Source organism: Thalassophryne amazonica, chromosome 8 (genome assembly GCF_902500255.1).
Source record: "Thalassophryne amazonica chromosome 8, fThaAma1.1, whole genome shotgun sequence".
In the NCBI taxonomy this organism is placed as follows: Eukaryota; Metazoa; Chordata; class Actinopteri; order Batrachoidiformes; family Batrachoididae; genus Thalassophryne; species Thalassophryne amazonica.
Genome location: NC_047110.1, coordinates 113199935 through 113226679, shown reverse-complemented (window position 1 = coordinate 113226679; position 26745 = coordinate 113199935). Strand labels below are relative to the sequence as shown.

Below are 26745 nucleotides of genomic sequence, written 5' to 3'. Positions count from 1 at the left end.
CACTTCCGGATGTGATGTTATTTTCGGAAGCTTGACGCCAGTTTATAAATATAGGCTTTGCAGCAACACCGGTTTCATTTCGCCAGCTGGAACCTTCAGATTGTTTAGAAACTAAAAATACTCGTAATGAATTAAAAGTCCAACAACAAAAAAAAAGGTCATTCAGTGCCATCAGTGCGCCAAACGGGAAATCAGCTGTAATTTCTAAAATAAATAAAATCAGTAATCTGAGCATGGAGCAGTAAAAACCTGTAAGTTTTATCTCGACGGAAGTTAAAGGTGACGCGGACGGCAGCAGTGAAGGAGTTTTTCGGTGTGAATGGAGCCGCAGCTGGCGTGCCGGGAGGCGGCGGGGCCTCCAGCCGGCCTCCAGAGGGCCTCCCGGGACTCCAACCTGCTGACTGACCGGGTCCTGCGCGCTCTGCTTCGGACTGAGGACAAGTACCTGCCGGCTGCCAACTACTTCAAATGTGTGCAGAGAGAAATCACCCCCTGCATGAGAAAAATCGTCTCGACGTGGATGTTGGAGGTGAAATAAAACGAGTCATTTCAAGTGATTTTGCGTTTTAATCGGGAAACAAAATCACGTTTAGAATTTCTGCGTTTAAGCGTATCTGCGTTCTTTTTCTAAGTTTGCATTCATAATAAAAGTTGTAAGGTTGTTTTCTGAATCGGTTCCAGCTGTTGATTAATTCGGCTGGGTGATTTCGTGGTGTTAATCTCTATTTTAGTGGTTTTTTGTGTGTGTTTAAAGTGAAAATGGAGCGTGCTCTTTGCTAGCGCTGCTACATGAGTTCACGTGCTGACGGCAGCAGCTAAAAGTAGTTCACCTGATGTCTTTAAAAGTCAGGTTTTTCTTTAAAACGTCTAGCAACATCGAATAATAATTGTCGACGAATCGAAGAACTATTAAGAGACTTTTAAGTTTCGTCGGCAAGTCACATAATTAATAAATTTTACGAAAATACGACAACGTATGAGATTCTGTAGTTTTTTAAAAATGTTGGAAAAATTAAATGAATGCATTCTCCAAACTGCCGTGCAGTTTTTAAGGTGGAAATTTGAGTTTTCAGTAAAGAAATGGGGTGAAAATGCGAGTTTTAAGTTTGTCAAGTTAGAAAAGCAGCTTTGGTGAAGGTTCCTGTAGAATAAACGTCTCCGTGTGTTCGTTTAACTCCTCAGATTAACTCGTAAACAGTTAAGAAAATGTGCAAAAAATAGAATTACTGTGTAGTTAAAAGATATGTGAGCTGTGTCGAGAAGATTTAAATGTTTGTATTGTGATTCCAGTTCGTGACCACGTTTCTCTTTGTGTTACTGGAGAAGGTTCTTGAAGAGTTCTAAACTGTCGGATTTTTAAAAGTTTTAATCTCACAGAAAACTTTCTTACCTCAGGAAAGATCATTTTGATCTTTGTCGTTTTAATCAATAAGGACGTGTGCATGTTTAAATGGGCACTTAATGTGGCTTTAAACTCTGAGTATTTTGTGGTATATTTTTTCACCAAGTTAGTCAGAAAACTGATTCTGATAGTATACTTTTTTATGATTTAATAAATCAGTTGACTGAAAATGATCATAATTTCATGTAAGCAATAATGAAAAAAAGAGTATAATTTAAAATTTTGTTATTAAACTGTCATAATTGTGTTTATAAACCAGTCACCATTTGTTTTATTATACATCTGTGTAGTTAATAAATAAAATAATCTTCATGGACGATTCGCTCGGGTGCGCACGTAAAAAACCCCCCAAAAAACTGCTGTGGGGCTGCTGCTCACTCTCCCCCCAAAAACTCTAATAATTGGGAAATAAAGGACAAAGGGAACATACAGGCTGGCTCCCAGAGACAGGACATGTTCACATCCAACTCAGTCACACTCCAGATATCTCCACGTCACTACATATCCAGTCCCTGATTGGTCATCGCAGCACGGCAAGACGAAAAAGTTCAGATTTTTCAACTTGGGGAGGAGGGCAACGCGACGCGATATTGTGCCACAAACGCGCCAGTCACTCAAAATTGCTTCACTCGCGTCGCTTCATTCGTGTCCATTGCGTCGCGTTGTGTGGCTTGGTGCCACAACGCCTCCTTCCATAGGAATTACATGGCAACCTGTCGCTCGTGTCTCGCTCGGTGTGAACGCAGCTTTAGATGCCCTACAGGTTGGGTTTGGTGAGGGATCTAAGACTCGTTAACAGGATGCCAACCCATTGCTGGTTACGTCCCCACTCTGAGGTTGGTACCCGTTTACAGCCGGGTGGACAGAGACAGTGCAGATGAAGTGTCTCCTCCAAGGTCACCAGTAAGCAGATGGACACCTCTGGAATCGAACCCTGGTCTGTATGTTAGTAGTTTACCACCGTATTACTACCCATATTAAATTGGCTAAGGTAAGCTAACCTCAGCAGATGATTAGTTGACTGAGTCTATATATGCGATGTTCACGTATGCAGGCACTTTACAGAAAACTTTAGTAGAGAAGCTTGAATCTTCGACTGGACTGGGTTGCTTGACGTGAGGATGTTTCGCTTCAAATCCCCTGTTTACAATGTGGTACTCGGGTCAAAGCAGTTTCAGTCTTTTGTTCATGGTAATGAGTCATTCACATCATCAGGAGAGAGTCGTCAAGGGAGCCATCGGTGGAGGCTTCCGTCCCATCATTACTAGAGTGCTAACTACAGCACAATAGGTGCTAATTAGAGCTATTGTTTAGTCACTAGCCTATAGCAGTCAGCCTCTCGGTAGGTGGGGTCTGGTTATCTTAAAAAAACTCCAGCTTTTGTTGGCTTCTGGTTTATTCTTCTCTACAAGAGGCAAGACAGAAGTCAGACTACCAGAGCAAGAATTTTAGCTGAGGAAGCTTCTGTGATTTGAAGCGAAATGTCCTCACGTCAAGCAACCCAGTCCAGTCGAAGATTCAAGCTTCTCTACTATGGAAACCACCTGGACAACTGAGTCTACACAGAAACTTTACAGAAAACTAGCTTTGGAATACTTCAAATGAGAATATTACAGCTTTAGCGTCGCTGTGGAGGAACTTATTATTTCAGTTTGACATCTTTGTTAATCTCTAACGGCACATCGTAGTCATTTTATCATCAAAATGACATAGCGCTCACTGAGCAGGTAGCTCCATGGGAACACGCGCTAGGCTAATGCTATGTAGCGCTAGGTTCAATGTCCCTTCATGCTGCTTAACATCTCTGTCCTTGGACCAGACTCTAAGTCAGCATAGTCTCAGTCCACCCAGCCGGAGCTACTTTAGGCTCGGGTATCCGGGGATACGTAGCGATGGACCACGGAGCCTGGACAGGTCTCATTTGTGATATTATGAATTGTCCTAAAATATTTCTGTTTGCCTGGAGCTGAACCTGTTTGTGTTCTCAGACTCCAGCATGAACTTTGGCGTCTGAGGAAGTCGGTCATTACTCAGACAGTTGCAGCATTTATTGCTGGTTCTGGTGTTTATTTGGGTTCTGTAGCTCGGGGTCATGGTGCTTCCTGTCTGGTGTGTTTGTGAGACTTGGACTCCAGTCAGTGGCTGGAGGGGACGACTGGATGTCTTTGGTACTGGGTTTCTTTGGCAGATCCTTGGATGCCACTGGAATGACTTTTTGAAAGGAACTCAGGATGGAGTAGATCAGGCGTTCTACTTAAAATGTGAGTAAGCATCAGCTCAGATAGTACGACAGCAAGGAGCAGGATCCTCAGCGAAAAGCCCAGGAACCAGAAAAGGCAGAGTGTATGCCCACATGTCACCTGGCTGCAGCAGGTAGGTGGCCTGTTAGCGGTTATCACACTGTCGTTGGTTCAAAGCCCACCAGGTTGATTCTCCACAAACATCTGGGGTGGCATCAGGAAGGACATCATGCATAAAACCTGAGCCAGGTCCACATGGGGGCCCAGACCAGGAAGCTAGTTTTTTGTAAAACTCTGATGGGTGGGTTTTGTCCGTGTAGGTCTGCGAGGAGCAGAAGTGTGAGATGGAGGTGTTTCCTCTGGCCGTTAACTACATGGATCGATTCCTGTCTGTGGAACCCACCAAGAAGTCCCAGCTGCAGTTACTAGGAGCTGCCTGCATGTTCCTGGCATCTAAACTGAGGGACACCATCCCACTCACAGCTGGGAAGCTCTGCATCTACACAGACAACTCCATCACCGCTGCCAAACTGCTGGTACGCCACCACCGAGAACCTGGACCGTCCAGGTTACAGACACGAGAAGAACCAGTTCCTGTTCCGCCTTTTTGTTTGGTGCTAAAATGTTGCAGTTTTTAAAACTGTTTTTGTTGGCGGGAAAAAAGAAGTGTGATTTATTCGTGTTTGACAGCAGCAGAAAGAAGAATCGAACCCTGCAGCGTTGTCCATGTCCCCGCGTGGACACCACAATTTATCCAGTGATTAAAAATGGGGCTGTCCAAGTTCTGAGCTCCTGTGCTTTGGTTCAGTTTTTAACCAGCTAAGTCCAGACCACCCAGCTGTTGGGGTAACTTGGATGTTCTGGTTGGATCACTAAGGTGGACCAAAGCCCTTTTTTCCACACTGTTGGACTTAATGTATAAAAACTGTTTAAGTTTCTCAAAGTTTGCATGAAGGTTCTTTGGAGGCTGTCAACAAGCGATAGTGTTGCATCTCAGCTACAATTTCCATAACAACTGTTCATTTTGCCATAAACACCAAATTTGGCACAGATATACTAAATTAATGTTTAGGCCTCCTAGAGGTGACCTCTATTGACCTACAGGGGTCAATGAAGAATTACACAGGGGTCAAAATTTAAAAATGCTCCTATTATATTGAAAACTATCCACATTATTTGTCTGATCATGTAGTTTGGACTGTTTGTGACTGAATGTTCTGGAGTTATGGGGTAAAAACAGCAAGAATGGTGACAAAGGTCATTTTCAGTTTGTACAGGGGTCAAAAGTTAAAGTTGCTGTAATGTTGGTAAAAAGTGATGCAGATTGTTGGTTGAGTTAATAAGGTTTAAAAAGGGAATAGTTTGCACCATGTGTCATGGTCAGGTATCATGTGACATATGTTGCATGCCATAGAATCCAATGGATGTTGACCTTGTTTGACCTTTAGTCTGGAGATTGAACAACACAGTCAAAACTATTCCATTCATTAATCCTATTAGCTCAACCAATAATGTGCACCACTTTATTACCAAAATTGGAGCAACTGTAATTCTTCATTGACCCCTGTAGGTCATTAGAGGTCACCTTCAGGAGGCCTCGACATCTAATCAAATCAAATCCATTTTATTTATATAACGCCAAATCACAACAAACAGTTGCCCCAAGGTGCTTTATATTGTAAGGCAAAGCCATACAATAATTACGGAAAAACCCCAACGGTCAAAACGACCCCCTGTGAGCAAGCACTTGGCTACAGTGGGAAGGAAAAACTCCCTTTTAACAGGAAGAAACCTCCAGCAGAACCAGGCTCAGGGAGGGTCAGTCTTCTGCTGGGACTGGTTGGGGCTGAGGGAGAGAACCAGGAAAAAGACATGCTGTGGAGGGGAGCAGAGATCAATCACTAATGATTAAATGCAGAGTGGTGCATACAGAGCAAAAAGAGAAAGAAACACTCAGTGCATCATGGGAACCCCCCAGCAGTCTACGTCTATAGCAGCATAACTAAGGGATGGTTCAGGGTCACCTGATCCAGCCCTAACTAAAGGAAAGGAAAACTAAAGGAAAGTTTTAAGCCTAATCTTAAAAGTAGAGAGGGTGTCTGTCTCCCTGATCCGAATTGGGAGCTGGTTCCACAGGAGAGGAGCCTGAAAGCTGAAGGCTCTGCCTCCCATTCTACTCTTACAAACCCTAGGAACTACAAGTAAGCCTGCAGTCTGAGAGCGAAGCGCTCTATTGGGGTGATATGGTACTATGAGGTCCCTAAGATAAGAAGGGACCTGATTATTCAAAACCTTATAAGTAAGAAGAAGAATTTTAAATTCTATTCTAGAATTAACAGGAAGCCAATGAAGAGAGGCCAATATGGGTGAGATATGCTCTCTCCTTCTAGTCCCTGTTAGCACTCTAGCTGCAGCATTTTGAATTAACTGAAGGCTTTTTAGGGAACTTTTAGGACAACCTGATAATAATGAATTACAATAGTCCAGCCTAGAGGAAATAAATGCATGAATTAGTTTTTCAGCATCACTCTGAGACAAGACCTTTCTAATTTTAGAGATATTGCGTAAATGCAAAAAAGCAGTCCTACATATTTGTTTAATATGCGCTTTGAATGACATATCCTGATCAAAAATGACTCCAAGATTTCTCACAGTATTACTAGAGGTCAGGGTAATGCCATCCAGAGTAAGGATCTGGTTAGACACCATGTTTCTAAGATTTGTGGGGCCAAGTACAATAACTTCAGTTTTATCTGAGTTTAAAAGCAGGAAATTAGAGGTCATCCATGTCTAACCAAATACCGGCATCACTGAAATCAGCCAAAGATAACGATACGTCTTTGGGATGGCTATGAGTAATTTTTTCTCTAATAGTTAAAATTTTATTAGCAAAGAAAGTCATGAAGTCATTACTAGTTAAAGTTAAAGGAATACTCGGCTCAATAGAGCTCTGACTCTTTGTCAGCCTGGCTACAGTGCTGAAAAGAAACCTGGGGTTGTTCTTATTTTCTTCAATTAGTGATGAGTAGTGAAATCGGCTTGCCTCTACTGGTGGTTGGCTCTCACTGCGGTATTGTATCACTTCCTGTTCCGGAGCACAGCGGTGTTTTTCTGTATCTGTTAGCTGTTTAATCTGCGCAGTTAGATTGATCTAGTTATCTAGATTACGATTTGTTTCCCAGTGTAATCTTTACGTGCCTTAACTAAAGCACTCCTTCTGCTGAATCACCTCTAAATTATTTACACATTATTCACTTTGCGTGTTTTTAGGAATCCGCTAGCTTAGCGTAGCTACTAGCTCTTAGCCGATTTAGCATGGCGGCTTCTCCCGTCTCTCCCGCACTTTTCTGCTCTGGGTGTGAAATGTTTAGTTATTCCTCGGCCTCCTTTAGCAGTAACGGTACTTGTAATAAGTGTAGCTTATTCGTAGCTTTGGAGGCCAGGCTGGGCGAATTGGAGACTCGGCTCCGCACCGTGGAAAATTCTACAGCTAGCCAGGCCCCTGTAGTCGGTGCGGACCAAGGTAGCTTAGCCGCCGTTAGTTACCCCCTGGCAGATCCCGAGCAGCCGGGAAAGCAGGCCGACTGGGTGACTGTGAGGAGGAAGCGTAGCCCTAAACAGAAGCCCCGTGTACACCGCCAACCTGTTCACATCTCTAACCGTTTTTCCCCACTCGACGACACACCCGCCGAGGATCAAACTCTGGTTATTGGCGACTCTGTTTTGAGAAATGTGAAGTTAGCGACACCAGCAACCATAGTCAATTGTCTTCCGGGGGCCAGAGCAGGCGACATTGAAGGAAATTTGAAACTGCTGGCTAAGGCTAAGCGTAAATTTGGTAAGATTGTAATTCACGTCGGCAGTAATGACACCCGGTTACGCCAATCGGAGGTCACTAAAATTAACATTAAATCGGTGTGTAACTTTGCAAAAACAATGTCGGACTCTGTAGTTTTCTCTGGGCCCCTCCCTAATCAGACCGGGAGTGACATGTTTAGCCGCATGTTCTCCTTGAATTGCTGGCTGTCTGAGTGGTGTCCAAAAAATGAGGTGGGCTTCATAGATAATTGGCAAAGCTTCTGGGGAAAACCTGGTCTTGTTAGGAGAGACGGCATCCATCCCACTTTGGATGGAGCAGCTCTCATTTCTAGAAATCTGGCCAATTTTCTTAAATCCTCCAAACCGTGACTATCCAGGGTTGGGACCAGGAAGCAGAGTTGTAGTCTTACACACCTCTCTGCAGCTTCTCTCCCCTCTCATCCCCTCATTACCCCATCCCCGTAGAGACGGTGCCTGCTCCCAGACTACCAATAACCAGCAAAAATCTATTTAAGCATAAAAATTCAAAAAGAAAAAATAATATAGCACCTTCAACTGCACCACAGACTAAAACAGTTAAATGTGGTCTATTAAACATTAGGTCTCTCTCTTCTAAGTCCCTGTTGGTAAATGATATAATAATTGATCAACATATTGATTTATTCTGCCTAACAGAAACCTGGTTACAGCAGGATGAATATGTTAGTTTAAATGAGTCAACACCCCCGAGTCACACTAACTGCCAGAATGCTCGTAGCACGGGCCGGGGCGGAGGATTAGCAGCAATCTTCCATTCCAGCTTATTAATTAATCAAAAACCCAGACAGAGCTTTAATTCATTTGAAAGCTTGTCTCTTAGTCTTGTCCTTCCAAATTGGAAGTCCCAAAAACCAGTTTTATTTGTTATTATCTATCGTCCACCTGGTCGTTACTGTGAGTTTCTCTATGAATTTTCAGACTTTTTGTCTGACTTAGTGCTTAGCTCAGATAAGATAATTATAGTGGGCGATTTTAACATCCACACAGATGCTGAGAATGACAGCCTCAACACTGCATTTAATCTATTATTAGACTCTATTGGCTTTGCTCAAAAAGTAAATGAGTCCACCCACCACTTTAATCATATCTTAGATCTTGTTCTGACTTATGGTATGGAAATAGAAGACTTAACAGTATTCCCTGAAAACTCCCTTCTGTCTGATCATTTCTTAATAACATTTACATTTACTCTGATGGACTACCCAGCAGTGGGGAATAAGTTTCATTACACTAGAAGTCTTTCAGAAAGCGCTGTAACTAGGTTTAAGGATATGATTCCTTCTTTATGTTCTCTAATGCCATATACCAACACAGTGCAGAGTAGCTACCTAAACTCTGTAAGGGAGATAGAGTATCTCGTCAATAGTTTTACATCCTCATTGAAGACAACTTTGGATGCTGTAGCTCCTCTGAAAAAGAGAGCTTTAAATCAGAAGTGTCTGACTCCGTGGTATAACTCACAAACTCGTAGCTTAAAGCAGATAACCCGTAAGTTGGAGAGGAAATGGCGTCTCACTAATTTAGAAGATCTTCACTTAGCCTGGAAAAAGAGTCTGTTGCTCTATAAAAAAGCCCTCCGTAAAGCTAGGACATCTTTCTACTCATCACTAATTGAAGAAAATAAGAACCCCAGGTTTCTTTTCAGCACTGTAGCCAGGCTGACAAGAGTCAGAGCTCTATTGAGCTGAGTATTCCATTAACTTTAACTAGTAATGACTTCGACTTTCTTTGCTAACAAAATTTTAACTATTAGAGAAAAAATTACTCATAACCATCCCAAAGACGTATCATTATCTTTGGCTGCTTTCAGTGATGCCGGTATTTGGTTAGACTCTTTCTCTCCGATTGTTCTGAGTTATTTTCATTAGTTACTTCATCCAAACCATCAACATGTTTATTAGACCCCATTCCTACCAGGCTGCTCAAGGAAGCCCTACCATTATTTAATGCTTCGATCTTAAATATGATCAATCTATCTTTGTTAGTTGGCTATGTACCACAGGCTTTTAAGGTGGCAGTAATTAAACCATTACTTAAAAAGCCATCACTTGACCCAGCTATCTTAGCTAATTATAGGCCAATCTCCAACCTTCCTTTTCTCTCAAAAATTCTTGAAAGGGTAGTTGTAAAACAGCTAACTGATCATCTGCAGAGGAATGGTCTATTTGAAGAGTTTCAGTCAGGTTTTAGAATTCATCATAGTACAGAAACAGCATTAGTGAAGGTTACAAATGATCTTCTTATGGCCTCGGACAGTGGACTCATCTCTGTGCTTGTTCTGTTAGACCTCAGTGCTGCTTTTGATACTGTTGACCATAAAATTTTATTACAGAGATTAGAGCATGCCATAGGTATTAAAGGCACTGCGCTGCGGTGGTTTGAATCATATTTGTCTAATAGATTACAATTTGTTCATGTAAATGGGGAGTCTTCTTCACAGACTAAACTTAATTATGGAGTTCCACAAGGTTCTGTGCTAGGACCAATTTTATTCACTTTATACATGCTTCCCTTAGGCAGTATTATTAGACGGTATTGCTTAAATTTTCATTGTTACGCAGATGATACCCAGCTTTATCTATCCATGAAGCCAGAGGACACACACCAATTAGCTAAACTGCAGGATTGTCTTACAGACATAAAGACATGGATGACCTCTAATTTCCTGCTTTTAAACTCAGATAAAACTGAAGTTATTGTACTTGGCCCCACAAATCTTAGAAACATGGTGTCTAACCAGATCCTTACTCTGGATGGCATTACCCTGACCTCTAGTAATACTGTGAGAAATCTTGGAGTCATTTTTGATCAGGATATGTCATTCAAAGCGCATATTAAACAAATATGTAGGACTGCTTTTTTGCATTTACGCAATATCTTTAAAATCAGAAAGGTCTTGTCTCAGAGTGATGCTGAAAAACTAATTAATGCATTTATTTCCTCTAGGCTGGACTATTGTAATTCATTATTATCAGGTTGTCCTAAAAGTTCCCTAAAAAGCCTTCAGTTAACTCAAAATGCTGCGGCTAGAGTACTGACGGGGACTAGAAGGAGAGAGCATATCTCACCCATATTGGCCTCTCTTCATTGGCTTCCTGTTAATTCTAGAATAGAATTTAAAATTCTTCTTCTTACTTATAAGGTTTTGAATAATCAGGTCCCATCTTATCTTAGGGACCTCGTAGTACCATATCACCCCAATAGAGCGCTTCGCTCTCAGACTGCAGGCTTACTTGTAGTTCCTAGGGTTTGTAAGAGCAGAATGGGAGGCAGAGCCTTCAGCTTTCAGGCTCCTCTCCTGTGGAACCAGCTCCCAATTCAGATCAGGGAGACAGACACCCTCTCTACTTTTAAGATTAGGCTTAAAACTTTCCTTTTTGCTAAAGCTTATAGTTAGGGCTGGATCAGGTGACCCTGAACCATCCCTTAGTTATGCTGCTATAGACGTAGACTGCTGGGGGGTTCCCATGATGCACTGTTTCTTTCTCTTTTTGCTCTGTATGCACCACTCTGCATTTAATCATTAGTGATCGATCTCTGCTCCCCTCCACAGCATGTCTTTTTCCCCGGTTCTCTCCCTCAGCCCCAACCAGTCCCAGCAGAAGACTGCCCCTCCCTGAGCCTGGTTCTGCTGGAGGTTTCTTCCTGTTAAAAGGGAGTTTTTCCTTCCCACTGTAGCCAAGTGCTTGCTCACAGGGGGTCGTTTTGACCGTTGGGGTTTTACATAATTATTGTATGGCCTTGCCTTACAATATAAAGCGCCTTGGGGCAACTGTTTGTTGTGATTTGGCGCTATATAAAAAAATTGATTGATTGATTGATAGTAAGATGTCCTAGCTTTACGGAGGGTTTTTTTTTTATAGAGCAACAGACTCTTTTTCCAGGCTAAGTGAAGATCTAAATTAGTGAGACGCCATTTTCTCTCCAACTTACGGGTTATCTGCTTTAAGCTGCAAGTTTGTGGGTTATACCACGGAGTCAGGCACTTCTGATTTAAGGCTCTCTTTTTCAGAGGAGCTACAGCATCCAAAGTTGTCCTGAATGAGGATGTAAAACTATTGACGAGATAATCTATCTCACTCACAGAGTTTAGGTAGCTACTCTGCGCTGTGTTGGTATATGGCATTATCAATCAGTCAACTTTTTTCTTATATAGCGCCAAATCACAACAAACAGTTGCCCCAAGGCGCTCCATATTGTAAGGCAAGGCCATACAATAATTATGAAAAACCCCAACGGTCAAAACGACCCCCTATGAGCAAGCACTTGGCCACAGTGGGAAGGAAAAACTCCCTTTTAACAGGAAGAAACCTCCAGCAGAACCAGGCTCAGGGAGGGGCAGTCTTCTGCTGAGACTGGTTGGGGCTGAGGGAAAGAACCAGGAATAAGACATGCCGAGAAGGGGGGCAGAGATCGATCACTAATGATTAAATGCAGAGTGATGCATACGGAGCAAAAAGAGAAAGAAACAGTGCATCATGGGAACCCCCCCACAGTCTACGTCTAAAGCAACATAACCAAGGGATGGTCCAGGGTCACCCGATCCAGCCCTAACTATAAGCCTTAGCGAAAAGGAAAGTTTTAAGCCTAATCTTAAAAGTAGAGAGGGTATCTGTCTCCCTGATCTGAATTGGGAGCTGGTTCCACAGGAGAGGAGCCTGAAAGCTGAAGGCTCTGCCTCCCATTCTACTCTTACAAACCCTAGGAACTACAAGTAAGCCCGCAGTCTGAGAGCGAAGCGCTCTAATGGGGTAATATGGTACTACGAGGTCCCTAAGATAAGATGGGACCTGATTATTCAAAACCTTATAAGTAAGAAGAAGAATTTTAAATTCTATTCTAGAATTAACAGGAAGCCAATGAAGAGAGGCCAACACGGGTGAGATATGCTCTCTCCTGCTAGTCCCCGTCAGTACTCTAGCTGCAGCATTCTGAACCAACTGAAGGCTTTTTAGGGAACTTTTAGGACAACCTGATAATAATGAATTACAGTAGTCCAGCCTAGAGGAAATAAATGCATGAATTAGTTTTTCAGCATCACTCTGAGACAAGACCTTTCTGATTTTAGAGATATTGCGTAAATGCAAAAGGCAGTCCTACATATTTGTTTAATATGCGCTTTGAATGACATATCCTGATCAAAAATGACTCCAAGATTTCTCACAGTATTACTAGAGATCAGGGAAATGCCATCCAGAGTAACGATCTGGTTAGACACCATGCTTCTAAGATTTGTGGGGCCAAGTACAATAACTTCAGTTTTATCTGAGTTTAAAAGCAGGAAATTAGAGGTCATCCATGTCTTTATGTCTGTAAGACAATCCTGCAGTTTAGCTAATTGGTGTGTATCCTCTGGCTTCATGGATAGATAAAGCTGGGTATCATCTGCGTAACAATGAAAATTTAAGCAATACCGTCTAATAATACTGCCTAAAGGAAGCATGTATAAAGTGAATAAAATTGGTCCTAGCACAGAACCTTGTGGAACTCCATAGTTAACTTTAGTCTGTGAAGAAGATTCCCCATTTACATGAACAAACTGTAATCTATTAGACAAATATGATTCAAACCACCGCAGCGCAGTGCCTTTAATACCTATGACATGCTCTAATCTCTGTAATAAAATTTTATGGTCAACAGTATCAAAAGCAGCACTGAGGTCCAACAGAACAAGCACAGAGATAAGTCCACTGTCCGAAGCCATAAGAAGATCATTTGTAACCTTCACTAATGCTGTTTCTGTACTATGATGAATTCTAAAACCTGACTGAAACTCTTCAAATAGACCATTCCTCTGCAGGTGATCAGTTAGCTGTTTTACAACTACCCTCTCAAGAATCTTTGAGAGAAAAGGAAGGTTGGAGATTGGCCTATAATTAGCTAAGATAGCTGGGTCAAGTGATGGCTTTTTAAGTAATGGTTTAATTACTGCCACCTTAAAGGCCTGTGGTACATAACCAACTAACAAAGATAGATTGATCATATTTAAGATTGAAGCATTAAATAATGGTAGGACTTCCTTGAGCAGCCTGGCAGGAATGGGGTCTGATAAACATGTTGATGGTTTGGATGAAGTAACTAATGAAAATAACTCAGACAGAACAATCGGAGAGAAAGAGTCTAACCAAATACCGGCATCACTGAAAGCAGCCAAAGATAACGATACATCTTTGGGATGGTTATGAGTAATTTTTTCTCTAATAGTCAAAATTTTGTTAGCAAAGAAAGTCATGAAGTCATTACTAGTTAAAGTTAATGGAATACTCAGCTCAATAGAGCTCTGACTCTTTGTCAGCCTGGCTACAGTGCTGAAAAGAAACCTGGGGTTGTTCTTATTTTCTTCAATTAGTGATGAGTAGAAAGATGTCCTAGCTTTACGGAGGGCTTTTTTATAGAGCAACAAACTCTTTTTCCAGGCTAAGTGAAGATCTTCTAAATTAGTGAGACGCCATTTCCTCTCCAACTTACGGGTTATCTGCTTTAAGCTACGAGTTTGTGAGTTATACCACGGAGTCAGACACTTCTGATTTAAAGCTCTCTTTTTCAGAGGAGCTACAGCATCCAAAGTTGTCTTCAATGAGGATGTAAAACTATTGACGAGATACTGTAACTCCCTTACAGAGTTTAGGTAGCTACTCTGCTCTGTGTTGGTATATGACATTAGAGAACATAAAGAAGGAATCATATCCTTAAACCTAGTTACAGCACTTTCTGAAAGACTTCTAGTGTAATGAAACTTATTCCCCACTGCAGGGTAGTCCATCAGAGTAAATGTAAATGTTATTAAAAAATGATCAGACAGAAGGGAGTTTTCAGGGAATACTGTTAAGTCTTCTATTTCCATACCATAAGTCAGAACAAGATCTAAAATATGATTAAAGTGGTGGGTGGACTCATTTACTTTTTGAGCAAAGCCAATAGAGTCTAATAATAGATTAAATGCAGTGTTGAGGCTGTCATTCTCAGCATCTATGTGGATGTTAAAATCACCCACTATAATTATCTTATCTGAGCTAAGCACTAAGTCAGACAAAAGGTCTGAAAATTCACAGAGAAACTCACAGTAACGACCAGGTGGACGATAGATAATAACAAATAAAACTGGTTTTTGGGACTTCCAATTTGGATGGACAAGACTAAGAGACAAGCTTTCAAATGAATTAAAGCTCTGTCTGGGTTTTTGATTAATTAATAAGCTGGAGTGGAAGATTGCTGCTAATCCACCGCCCCGGCCCGTGCTACGAGCATTCTGACAGTTAGTGTGACTCGGGGGTGTTGACTCATTTAAACTAACATATTCATCCTGCTGTAACCAGGTTTCTGTTAGGCAGAATAAATCAATACGTTGATCAATTATTATATCATTTACCAACAGGGACTTAGAAGAGAGAGACCTAATGTTTAATAGACCACATTTAACTGTTTTAGTCTGTGGTGCAATTGAAGGTGCTATATTATTTTTTCTTTTTGAATTTTTATGCTTAAATAGATTTTTGCTGGTTATTGGTGGTCTGGGAGCAGGCACCGTCTCTACGGGGATGGGGTAATGAGGGGATGGCAGGGGGAGAGAAGCTGCAGAGAGGTGTGTAAGACTACAACTCTGCTTCCTGGTTCCAACCCTGGATAGTCACGGTTTGGAAGATTTAATAAAATTGGCCAGATTTCTAGAAATGAGAGCCACTCCATCCAAAGTGGGATGGATGCCGTCTCTCCTAACAAGACCAGGTTTTCCCCAGAAGCTTTGCCAATTATCTATGAAGCCCACCTCATTTTTTGGACACCACTCAGACAGCCAGCAATTCAAGGAGAACATGCGGCTAAACATGTCACTCCCGGTCCGATTGGGGAGGGGCCCAGAGAAAACTACTTTTGCAAAGTTACACACCGATTCAATGTTAATTTTAGTGACCTCCGATTGGCGTAACCGGGTGTCATTACTGCCGACGTGAATTACAATCTTACCAAATTTACGCTTAGCCTTAGCCAGCAGTTTCAAATTTCCTTCGATGTCGCCTGCTCTGGCCCCCGGAAGACAATTGACTATGGTTGCTGGTGTCGCTAACTTCACATTTCTCAAAACAGAGTCGCCAATAACCAGAGTTTGTTCCTCGGTGGGTGTGTCGCCGAGTGGGGAAAAAACGGTTCGAAATGTGAACGGGTTGGCGGTGTACACAGGGCTTCTGTTTAGGGCTACGCTTCCTCCTCACAGTCACCCAGTCGGCCTGCTTTCACGGCTGCTTGGGATCTGCTGGAGGGGAACTAACGGCGGCTAAGCTACCTTGGTCCGCACTGACTACAGGGGCCTGGCTAGCTGTAGAATTTTCCACGGTGCGGAGCCGAGTCTCCAATTCGCCCAGCCTGGCCTCCAAAGCTACGAATAAGCTACACTTATTACAAGTACCGTTACTGCTAAAGGAGGCCGAGGAATAACTAAACATTTCACACCCAGAGCAGAAAAGTGCGGGAGAGACAGGAGAAGCCGCCATGCTAAACCAGCTAAGAGCTAGTAGCTGCGCTAAGCTAGCTGATTCCTAAAAACACACAAAGTGAATAATGTGTAAATAATTTAGAGGTGATTCAGCAGAGGGAGTGCTTTAGTTAAGGCACGTGAAGATTACACTGTGAAACAAATCGTTATCTAGTTAACTAGATCAATCTAACTGCGCAGATTAAACAGCTAACAGATACAGAAAAACACAGCTGTGCTCCGGAACAGGAAGTGATACAATACCGCAGTGAGAGCCAACCACCAGTGACATCTGAAAATAAACAGTTAATTTAGATTGTGTGCCAGATTTGGTGCTTTTATGGCAAAATGAACAATAGGTTAGCTATTAAAAAATTGCCCTTGAATCATTCTAAGGGACCCCAAAAGGGCCAAAAACGTCATCTTGCACACGTCCCAGTTTATAGCTGAAGAACTGCTCGGCCAGTCTGTGATTCTGAGCCTTGACTCCTGAACCCTGTCAGGCCGTACGTATCATTTTTGGGACATACATTTTTTTTGGGGGGGGGGGGGTCAGGCATTATAGGGGTAAAACTGATGTTTAGCTTGAATCGTTAACGCAACTTTCCCCATATTTGGTCATAATTTTTCTTTCTCCAAAGGAATTCAGGATGCTTTTCGGTTTGTTTTTCCAGCTTTAATTATAAAACTGTCAGTCAGTAGATTTGGTCAGTGGTGGGCACAGTTCTGCTAACCGCTAATGATCGAAGCTCATGTTTTCATTATCCGATTAGCTTCTCAGATAACTTTGAAAGCCGTCAGTGGACCAGTTAGCTTCTGATAAATTTACGACATTAATCCATTTGATCGCTTTGGGTGAAGCGGCTCCGTCTCAGACGAGCTGCTGAGCTCCGAAATGACGCGCGCTGGGGGGCAGGACGGACTGATTTTTAGGGGAACCGTTTGGTCTGCGACACCGGCTGTGGTGTTTGGTGTTGGTTGGTCCCGGTTTGGTCTGTCTGGGTTCGTGTTGGTGCCTGTGCGCACCGGTTGTAGCTTCGCACTGTGTTCAGGAGTCGTGGTGGTCACGCGTTACGACACAGGCTTCTGAAGCAGGCGAGTCAGTGTTGGGTGCTGCTTGGGTCACTTTCTTCGTCTCGTCTTTGATGGTAGCAAATGGAGCTGCTCGTTCTGAACAAGCTGAAGTGGGACCTGGCGTCCGTCACACCTCTGGACTTCATCGACCACTTCCTGTGTCAGCTGCCAATCAGGAGAGAGAACAGAGCCGTCCTCAGGAAGCACGCGCAGACCTTCGTGGTGCTCTGCGCTACAGGTACTGCCACACTGCCGCTTACGTTCTGTTATTTATTAGAGGCTTGTTTGGGTAAGTGACCAAAAAAAACAAAAACAAATCAGTTTGTTTAGTGCTCAGTTAGTTAACTAGTTATCTTTGTCACCGGGAACTGACAGGTTAAAGTCTGTTTAATACCCAGAGAAGTTCAGGGTTGCAGTAAATGTATGGAAAGTGTCTAATTCCTCCCGGTGAGAGAATTTTTTTTTTTTTCACAGGCGTCAGGTTCACATGATGTTTTTGGTGCAGCAGTAGCAGCGTCTGATTGGCTCACGTTAAATCCTTGTCAGTTTCTCACGTCGGTCAGAAAAATGATCTCGGGGGCAACTCCAGGTCCACGCACCACAGTTTGTAGACAAACCACGTGCTTTGTTTATTTTAGTAAACGTTCACGAGACAAGAGTCCTGATTGGACCTTTTTTGTGGGTGTGTCCTCACAGCGAATCACAGTGGTCGACTGATCAAGCAACACGTGCGCATTTACTCAAAACAACATGAGGGACCCTGAGAAGGTGAGATGGAATAAAAAAAAAAAAACTATCTGTGATTAAATATTAATCAAATGTGTAACAGAACAATGATATAAACAGTCTTCATGCAGTGACGGGAAGTTTCTGGGAATTACTTCCGAGGTGAACATTTCCAGGTTATTTTTGTTTTCATGGTGCACGTTGAATTTAGTCTGTGGCCTGACTTCATGATGATCGTATTTTTAAAATGGTTTGTAGATGTCCTGATCGGAGACTGAAGGATAAACGTGACGAGCCGCCGCTCGTCCACATAGCAGCCAATCAGAGGCACTGTTACAGATTTTACTTTCTGCTGCAGTCAGACGATTTAAACTTCACCAAACCTCCGACCTGGTGTCACAGACTGAACATTCCGCCCCTAAAAATCGGTCCACTTTTTGCATCTGCGCATGCGTCATTAACCGCTGTTCACGTCATTTCAGTCTTCATCTGTCTCAGCGACAGATATCTGAAGTTTTTCTACAACAATCATTTTCATATAAATTCAGCATTATTTCATCAGCAAAGGCGGTGGATGCGATCAGAGCGCAAATGAGCTGCTAGCTGATGCGTTCACTGTGCGTCGGTCATTTCAAAGTCTCATGGATTTTCGCCTCATTTCTGCTTAAAACTGACTTTAGAATGATTTAATCATCTGATGGTTAATAATCCCATTAATCCATTTGATTGCTTTGGATGAAGAGACTCCGTCTCAGATGAGCTGCTGTGGTCTGAAATGACGCATGCGCAGATGTAAAAAGGCAGACCGATTTTTTTTTTGGGGGGGGGGGGGGCAGAGCGTTCGGTCTGTGAGACATTTTTTGTTTTTAATCATCTGTTTGATATCATACGTTTATGTTTTTAAACAGTAACGCTCCAGGTTAGGCTTCGATCTTTTTATATTGTGTTTTTGGTGGAATTTGTCATCAGTTGATGTTATTCAAGTTATTTCACTCACATCAAACTCTGTCTTTGGGACAGAGACTGAATTTACTTCAGACTGTCTCCATGGAAACTAGATACGTTAACCTGCTAAATCTGAATTTTTATGGTTTCTTCTGTTACATGGACATGAAACATTAATATGAATTAAAACATGCTAAATATTTAACACGCTCATAGACGTCGGATATCGATGTGAAAAACGTTTGTGCGTCGTTTTGTGCAACGCTTCAGTTGTCAGTTTCCAGAAATGCTGCCGTCGGCACTGGACGGAGAAATAATTTATAGTCGTGAAAAAGAATGTAAGTGACCCCCAACTCAGTGTTCCTGGGAACTAAGTGATATTGGCGACTTAATGAACAGCAGGTGCAGCTTTATTTGTACCAAATTTTATTGTAGTTTATTTTAAGACACTTTTCAGTTGTTATAAAGGCACAAATTACATAAATGTAGAGGGAGAACAGTAACAGTCTCATGCAAATATGTGGTTTAGTGCACTTGGTTTCAGTGTGGAAGGGTCCTAGTTTAAACTCCACATAATGCGGCGTTCCATCAGGAAGGGCATCCACTGTAAAAGTTGTGCCAAATCATCATGCAGATCCACTTGCTGCTGCGCCCCCAAGTGACAAAACAAGGGATCATACGAAGCTCCCTTGTTTACGGTGTTATTCATAGTAATAAGATCATACTAGTATGAAATCGTAGTACAGTATGACTTGTACGGTTTCATAGTAACACTGTATTACTATGAAATAGTAATAACACTGTATTCTAACCCAGACTGTGGATTATAGTTCTGTCATCTTGCCAGTATGATAAAATGTGGTTTTAATCACTAAAATGAGCAAGAAAATGGGACTTAAACACCTCTCATTTAGTTTATTAATTGCAGAAAATTACATGTAATAATTCAAAACTTTGGGGGGGGGTGTCCCCCCCACCCCCCACGGGGTGCTGCAGCCCAACATCATGGAAAACGTTCAGATCACCATTGTTGATATTTTTGATGTTATTGGTGCCATAACATCACAAAGTAATGGATCCTTGTTGCTGCATTTCGTCGATTTGCTCCTAGAACCTCCTGTTTTCTAAAACTAGTGCAGTGCTCATAGGAAGTATGTATTCCTGTAGAAAAGTGGGAGTTTTGTTGAGCGTCTTTGTCGAAGCTGGAGTGTGAGAATGTTCCACCTTGTGTCAATAATAATAATAATAATAATAATGATGATGACTTCATTTCTAAGGTTTTGAAAATTAATCCCCAAAATGTTCATAATAAAGGACCCACATCATTGTGCTACGCACAAGCTGAGGCCCATCTGACAAACAGTCAGAGATACGGGAGCCACACACAGATGCTTTTTGCTTTATAGATTGATAGATTATCTTGGGGGAGGCCCCTCAGACCCTCACCAGAGGAAGGGGGGCCTTGGGCAGCCCCCTCCACACCTTCTCTGCATGCTGCGGTCGGTGGCATCATGGCTTCCAGTTGTTCTCATCATGACCTGTTGGCAGCCCCGCTGGGTCACGTGACACGACTAACATGATGGTTGCCGACGTTTTGCAGCCGTTTGCTGGTGGGTCGTACCGGCACACAGGTGCAAATTCACACGTTAGCATGATGTTAGCACGCTGTGCATTGGAGTGTCCTGTCCTGCTGCCTCCCTGTGTGGTATGGTAGCTGCATGGTGGCGGAGAAGAAAGCGCTGCAGCGGGTGGTGAAGTCTGCACAGAGGACCATCGGATGCAGCTTACCACCCATTGGGGACATCTACATCTCCAGATGTAGAGACAAAGCCACCTGCATCCTCCGAGACTCCACCCACCCTGCACACAGTCTGTTCACACCCCTTCCTTCTGGAAGGAGGCTGTGCAGCATCCGGGCAAAAACATCCAGACTGAAAAACAGCTTCTACCCGAATGCTGTCAGACTGTTGAACAGTTCAACATCCACCACCAAACTCTGAACATTGGACTACATGCACATTGTCACCTTCTTCATACTCTAACGCTGCTACTGCTGCTGCCGACCCTGTGCCCTGTATATATATATTCTAGCACCACAGGGGTGAGCATATTGTACATTGCAAAAGCTTATTTTGCACAAGTTTATACAGAAGGTTAGGTTAAAAAAAATTGTCCCAGTTAACTACACCAAGACCTGGAGAAACTGCATTTCATTCTTCCTGTAAGGGTTGAGTGAGTGAGTCTGAGTCTGTTAGCAAGTATTTCACATTTTCCAGTAAATTCTGTGATTGTCTCTGCAGACGTGAAGTTCGTATCCAGCCCGCCGTCGATGGTTGCTGCAGGCAGTGTGGTGGCAGCGGTGGACGGCTTACAGACTAGAATGGCGGGCAATACGGCGCCGTCTCAGGAACTGACGGAGCGTCTGGCGTGGACCATAAGGAGCGACCTGGTGAGTATGCGGGTCACTCCACCCGCTAGTCTCAGAGTCTCTTCTCCATAAGTTGAGTTTTCAAGGAAATGAAGTAAGATGGAAGAAATCGAAAATCTCAACAACCGCGAGGTTTGTTAAACAGCTGCATTAGCATCCATCGTTGCTGCGGTACCTGTTCAGTTAAATTCAATTTTAATTTAATTAGCTTTTAATGCGCCAAATCACAGCAAAAGCCATTTCAAGACTCCTTACAGAGAGCAATTCAACATAAGATTTAAATAAATTAATTAAAAAGGAATAAAAATTTCAAATACATAATTAAAAACAGAAGTAAAAGAATAAAACAGATTAAAAAAAAAAAAGCTGTTCATAAAGAGAATAAAAATAGGTTTTCACTCTTGACTTAAAAATGTCCACGGACTCCGACTGCCTCATGGTTGCAGGAAGACTGTTCCACAGGGTGGGTGCATGATGAGAAAAGGCTCTTTGACCTGCTGACTTCTTCACTCTGGGAACCGTTGCGTCTTTGGACAAACAGGCTAAATTCTTATAGTTTAATCAGTCAAAACAGTCAAAAGTTCAGACTGTTTGAGGAGAGACATGCTGAAGGTTTGTGGCTCAGTAACATAACTATTCAGACTAATCAGTGATACCCACGAACATGAAGGTGCTAACTGTTAATAGCAGATCTGGTAGAGTTAGTTCATCAGGAAGGACGGGGTCGTCTTGTTGACAAACATCAGTCCTTGCCTGTTAGAAAGCTGACCTTTGACCTCCGTGACCCTGACTGTGACCTTGCTGATTGACTTTGGTTAAGCTCACTCAAGCCACGTTTGCTTGGGTCAGGGTGAAAATTAAATTCCTTGACCCCAGTGACCTTTGCAAAAATGGAACCCTTTGAAGCTTGATTCCAAACTCGACCTTCATCCACGCGTCCTCGTCCTGAGAGGAGTCGACCAGCAAAGAAACGTTGCTAAACTTTTTTAGAATGGTGTCGTTTCTGTCTTGATGTTGTTTTATTATTTGACAAATGTCGGATCCTTCCAGCACTGACACAAACTGCACTTCTCCCTCTTCAGGATTGTCTCAGAGCATGTCAGGAGCAAATCGAGGCGCTGCTGGAAACCAGCCTTAGACAGCACGCTGTTACCACGGAAACTAAAGACAGAGGGGAGGGGCAGGACCTGTCGGCCACACCCACAGATGTCCGGGACATCAGCGTGTGACGGAGGAGCTGGAACGCGTCTTTGACGTGTAGTTTGTTTTTAGCAGTTTAGAAGGTGATCCGGTTTAATGGATTGGACAGCGGACAGGAAGTCCAGACTGAGTGGACCGGACCGTTAGGCCATAGGACCGACTAGAAGAGCCGGGCCTCATTTAAAAAAAATAAAATAAACGCCCACCTCGTTCTTCAAAGTTGGACCAGTTAGCGGTTGGGTCTCGGGTTTTGATGCTTTGGTGAGAAAATAAACGGACACAAAATAGTTCCATAAGAAATGTTGTTTTTAAACTGGTTCAGTTTCCATTGAATGACTTTACCAGCTAGTGAACCAGTTTGAACCAGTTCATGTTTCCATAAATCGAATCATTTATTTTTAAATTCTTAAGATAAAATAAGTTTTGGATTCCAAGCAAACTGCTCAGAACAAAAGGTTCTGAAACCAGAGTGGAACCAGTTTTGTGTTTGCTAAAATGAGGCTAAAGGTAACGTTGGCGTGATCTGATCTTCACCGTCGGACTCGTTAATATGAGCAAGAATCATTCTACTGATTTAAATTTATACAAATTTAAAATGTTACATCCCAAATTGGCCCACTTCTTTTAATCTCCCAAACATCATTTAAAAATTTCCAAGTGGACTTTTGCCCAAATGGAAATCTGAAACTCAAAGCATATGAAGTTTATTTTTCACAGTATAAGAAAACATGAGCAACATCCTGCTGTTTGAGGAAAACCTGAAACTTTTTTCAAAACTTTTGAATTTTTTTTTCCCCCCGTCTTTATAAATTTATTACATTTTGGATCACAGTGTCACAAAACTCGTTGATGAGTCGGGTGTAAGAGTACGTTGAGTATCCTGATATAACTGTGGAACCTGTTTGTCTTAATGCAGTTAAAATTGACTACATGGAAGCAATAATCACCTCTTGAAAAATAACAATTACTTAAAGTGCAACTAGGAATCTGGTACCAGTTTGCATTCATGGTTGAGAAGATTTCTTTAATCCTAAACCTTTTTTATTATTTAAATTGCTGCATAGTAATACGTACCTTGTGACGGGTGTGTCACGGTGCGCGACTGGCGTGTGCGCAGCATGGGGTAGTTTGTTGCCAGGTAGTTTGTTCGTCATTGCACGTGGAGGGAGACCGTGGGGTTCGCCTGGTACAGGGTCATTTTTAATCAGGTCACACTGCCTGAAATTCTAAATGAATCTTTGTAAATGTTTTGGGTTTTTAGGTCAATTAATTCCAACGTCACTGCCTCACGTAGTTTTATCTGTTGTGAATAAAACAAACATCCTTTAAGCTGTGAAAACGTCAACATGGAATGTTTGTAGTTTTATACATGTACGTTTTTGTTGTCATTATCAGTTTAACACTGAAGATGTTTGAAAAGGAAATTAAATTTTTTGTCTGTTGTTAAAATAAGTTGCAGTGTCGCAGACTGAATGGTCCGCTCCTAAAAATTGGTCCGCCCTGCCTCCACTGTGCATGCGTCATTTTGGAGCTCAGCAGCTCGTCTGAGTCTGACTTTCTTCACCCAAAGCAATCATATGGATTAATGTGATATTAACCATCAGATGATAAAAGTAAAACCTCTTAAATCATGCTAAAGTCTCTCTTAAGCAGAAACGAGGTGAAACTCGGTGTTGCTTTGAAATGACCGACGCACAGTGAACGCATCATCTAGCAGCAGCTGTGGCGCTCTGATCACTTCCTCCATCTTTTATGATGAAGTAATGCTGAATTTTTGTGGAAATAATTGTACAAAAGCTTCAGATATCTGTGACTTTGACAGATGATGACTGGAGGCAGTTTGAAGTAGGAACGATGTTGGGGGGGGGCGTGTTGTTTGGGGCGATGGTTCCTGAACTTTGGCTGTTTTCATACTTTGCGTTGTGGTTCTTCGGAGGTTCTCATCAGATCCTTCAGCAGTTTTGCGTTGTGTGTGTGTTTTTTTTTTTTTGGTCTTTCATTCCTGATATTTTGTCGCCATCACAGACCATTAACGGCTGTATTGGTGGAACCTGTCAGAGTTGGGGTTAACGGGTACAGGAACCTGCAAGCCTCCTGCTCTCACAGTGAGACTGTTTTCATGGTTGATGGAGGTTTGGGGAGGTGATGGTCTAGTGGTTAAGTATTGGACTTGAGACCAGAGGATCCTCGATTCAAATCCCAGCCTGAGCAGAAAATCACTAAGGGCCCTTGGGCAAGGTCCTTAATCCCCTAGTTGCTCTCAGTGTGTATTGAATAGCTTGTATGCCCAGCACCCTCACATCAGGGTTAATGTGAGGCATTATTGTAAAGTGCTTTAAGCATCTGATACAGATGGAAAAGCGTGATATAAATGCAGTCCATTTACCATTTTTGTTGATGTTGCGTGAACATGAATAACACTAGACATGAAGGTGAGCTCTCCGTCATGTGAGCAGAGTGGAGCTGTCTTTAGTTCCCCTCCAAAGGGAGAACTTTGGTGATGAGGGTTAGGGGAACCAAATATAAGAAGAACCATCAGTTCATGAACCTTTTACAAACCTCAGTGTTTCTGACTTCCCAAACATTAAAAGTGATACATTAGTAAAGGAAGTAAATATTTTGAATTCATTCAAAGAAATTGTTTGCTGCTATTTTGTATGTTTTCTAACAGAACGTGTGAACATGCTGTCAAAGTTTGGTGTGTGTGTATATATATGTATATATATATATATATATATATATATACATACACACACACAGTTCTTAGGTTTGTTGTACTGTCAGCAGATAAAAGTGCTTTTGGAGATGACGTTTGTTGTGTGAAAAATTCTTTATTACCACAAAGTACAGATTTAAAATGATCACGAACCGAGTAAATAAACTGACGTGCAAACAGATTTCTGCTGCAAGACAAATGTTCTGGACAAACTGGCTCCAGTACAAAAAATTAATATGAACTGAAGTAAACTTGGAGTCCCAACATTATGGATTGTTTGGGGTGTTGGGATGCACCATTATTGGGGAGTAAAAAATTAAAAAGTCAGTCCCCGCAGCTGCTCCCGTGTTTCCACTCGGGGTCACCACAGCAGATCCACAGTGGATCAGAAGTTGATTTGGCACAAGTTTAACACCGGATGCCCTTCCTGACAACTCCACATTAAATGGAGAAATGTGTCAGCGGTGGGGATTGAACTGGGAACTTTCCGCAGTGGAACCAAGCACATAAACCACTTGGGCACTACCGCTGGCACAGTAAAAAATTTGATACATTTACCAAATTCACAAAAAAATGGTTGATTACTCAAATCTATATTACAAAGAAATATAATTGTTTGATGTTATACAGTTCAAACATGAACTTTAAAGAAATATAACCAATAACGACTGCCTTCACTCAGATTGGCTGTCGCTGTATCGACTTGCTCAGTATTTGCATAAAATAGATTTATCTGTTTTGGCCCCGCCTACCTGGCAGCACTTGTCACTGTCAAACGTCCACTCTTATTGAAAATGAATGGCAGCTGGTCACTTTGCCACTGTCTCCTGTAGGTAATATGACCAAGGGGTGATGGGGTCCAAACCATGCTTGACAGTATTGTAAACAAGCACCCTCTGCTGGACAAACTACATAATGACGACACTTCCAATAGCCAAAGTGTTTTTCCTGCATCATTTGTTCAGTAGAATCACTTTTATCATATCAACTGATATTATCGACCAGCTGACGTATCGGTTGGACTCTAAACTTTAGAGGAGGTGATGGTCTAGTGGTTAAGGTGTTGGGCTTGAGTCCAGAAGATCATGGGTTCAAATCCCCGCCTGACTGGAAAATTACTAAGGGCCCTTGGGCAAGGCCTTTAATCTCCTATTGCTCCCGGTGTGTAGTGAGCGCCTTGTATGGCAGCACCCTGACATCGGGGTGAATGTGAGACATAATTGTAAAGCGCTTTGAGCATCTGATGCAGATGGAAAAGCGCTATATAAATGCAGTCCATTTACCATTCTTGTGTGCACCGGTTTGGTTGGAATAATTTTGGCTTCAGTGTTTCTCAAGAAGAATATAAATTTTTGCAGAGTTTTGAACATAGTGTCCTGATAGTTTGTGAACGTTTGTCTCGTTGAACATCTTCAGACGACACATGCACAAAGTAATCGGATGTGCTGTTGGAATGAAGTTTGAGATGAACCTCGTTCTGATTCATTTTACAAGATTAAATAAATGTATTAAACCTTTAACAGAGCGTTATTTCACGATGACCCTGTTAGAAATGGTTGGTTTGGTTACGTTGTAGCGCAGCAGCCAAATGTGACAATTTGTGAAGTTCAGCAGCAGATTAAAGAAGAAATTATTTTTTAAACAGTTTCAAACAATTCAGCAGTTTGTCTTTAAATAATAAAGTATTTC

At 42.2% G+C, this 26745-nt stretch overlaps 1 protein-coding gene across 1 annotated transcript; it reads left to right on the top strand.

The window, feature by feature from the left end:
• The first annotated feature begins 319 nt into the window (after nt 1-319).
• Nucleotides 320-23900, top strand: LOC117516337 (G1/S-specific cyclin-D1-like). Its single transcript, XM_034177292.1, has 5 exons — nt 320-529; nt 3963-4178; nt 17120-17279; nt 21013-21161; nt 22223-23900. Exons 1-5 carry the CDS (start codon nt 320-322, stop codon nt 22367-22369), a joined length of 882 nt encoding a protein of 293 aa, XP_034033183.1. The 3' UTR covers nt 22370-23900.
• Nucleotides 23901-26745: the final 2845 nt, after the last annotated feature.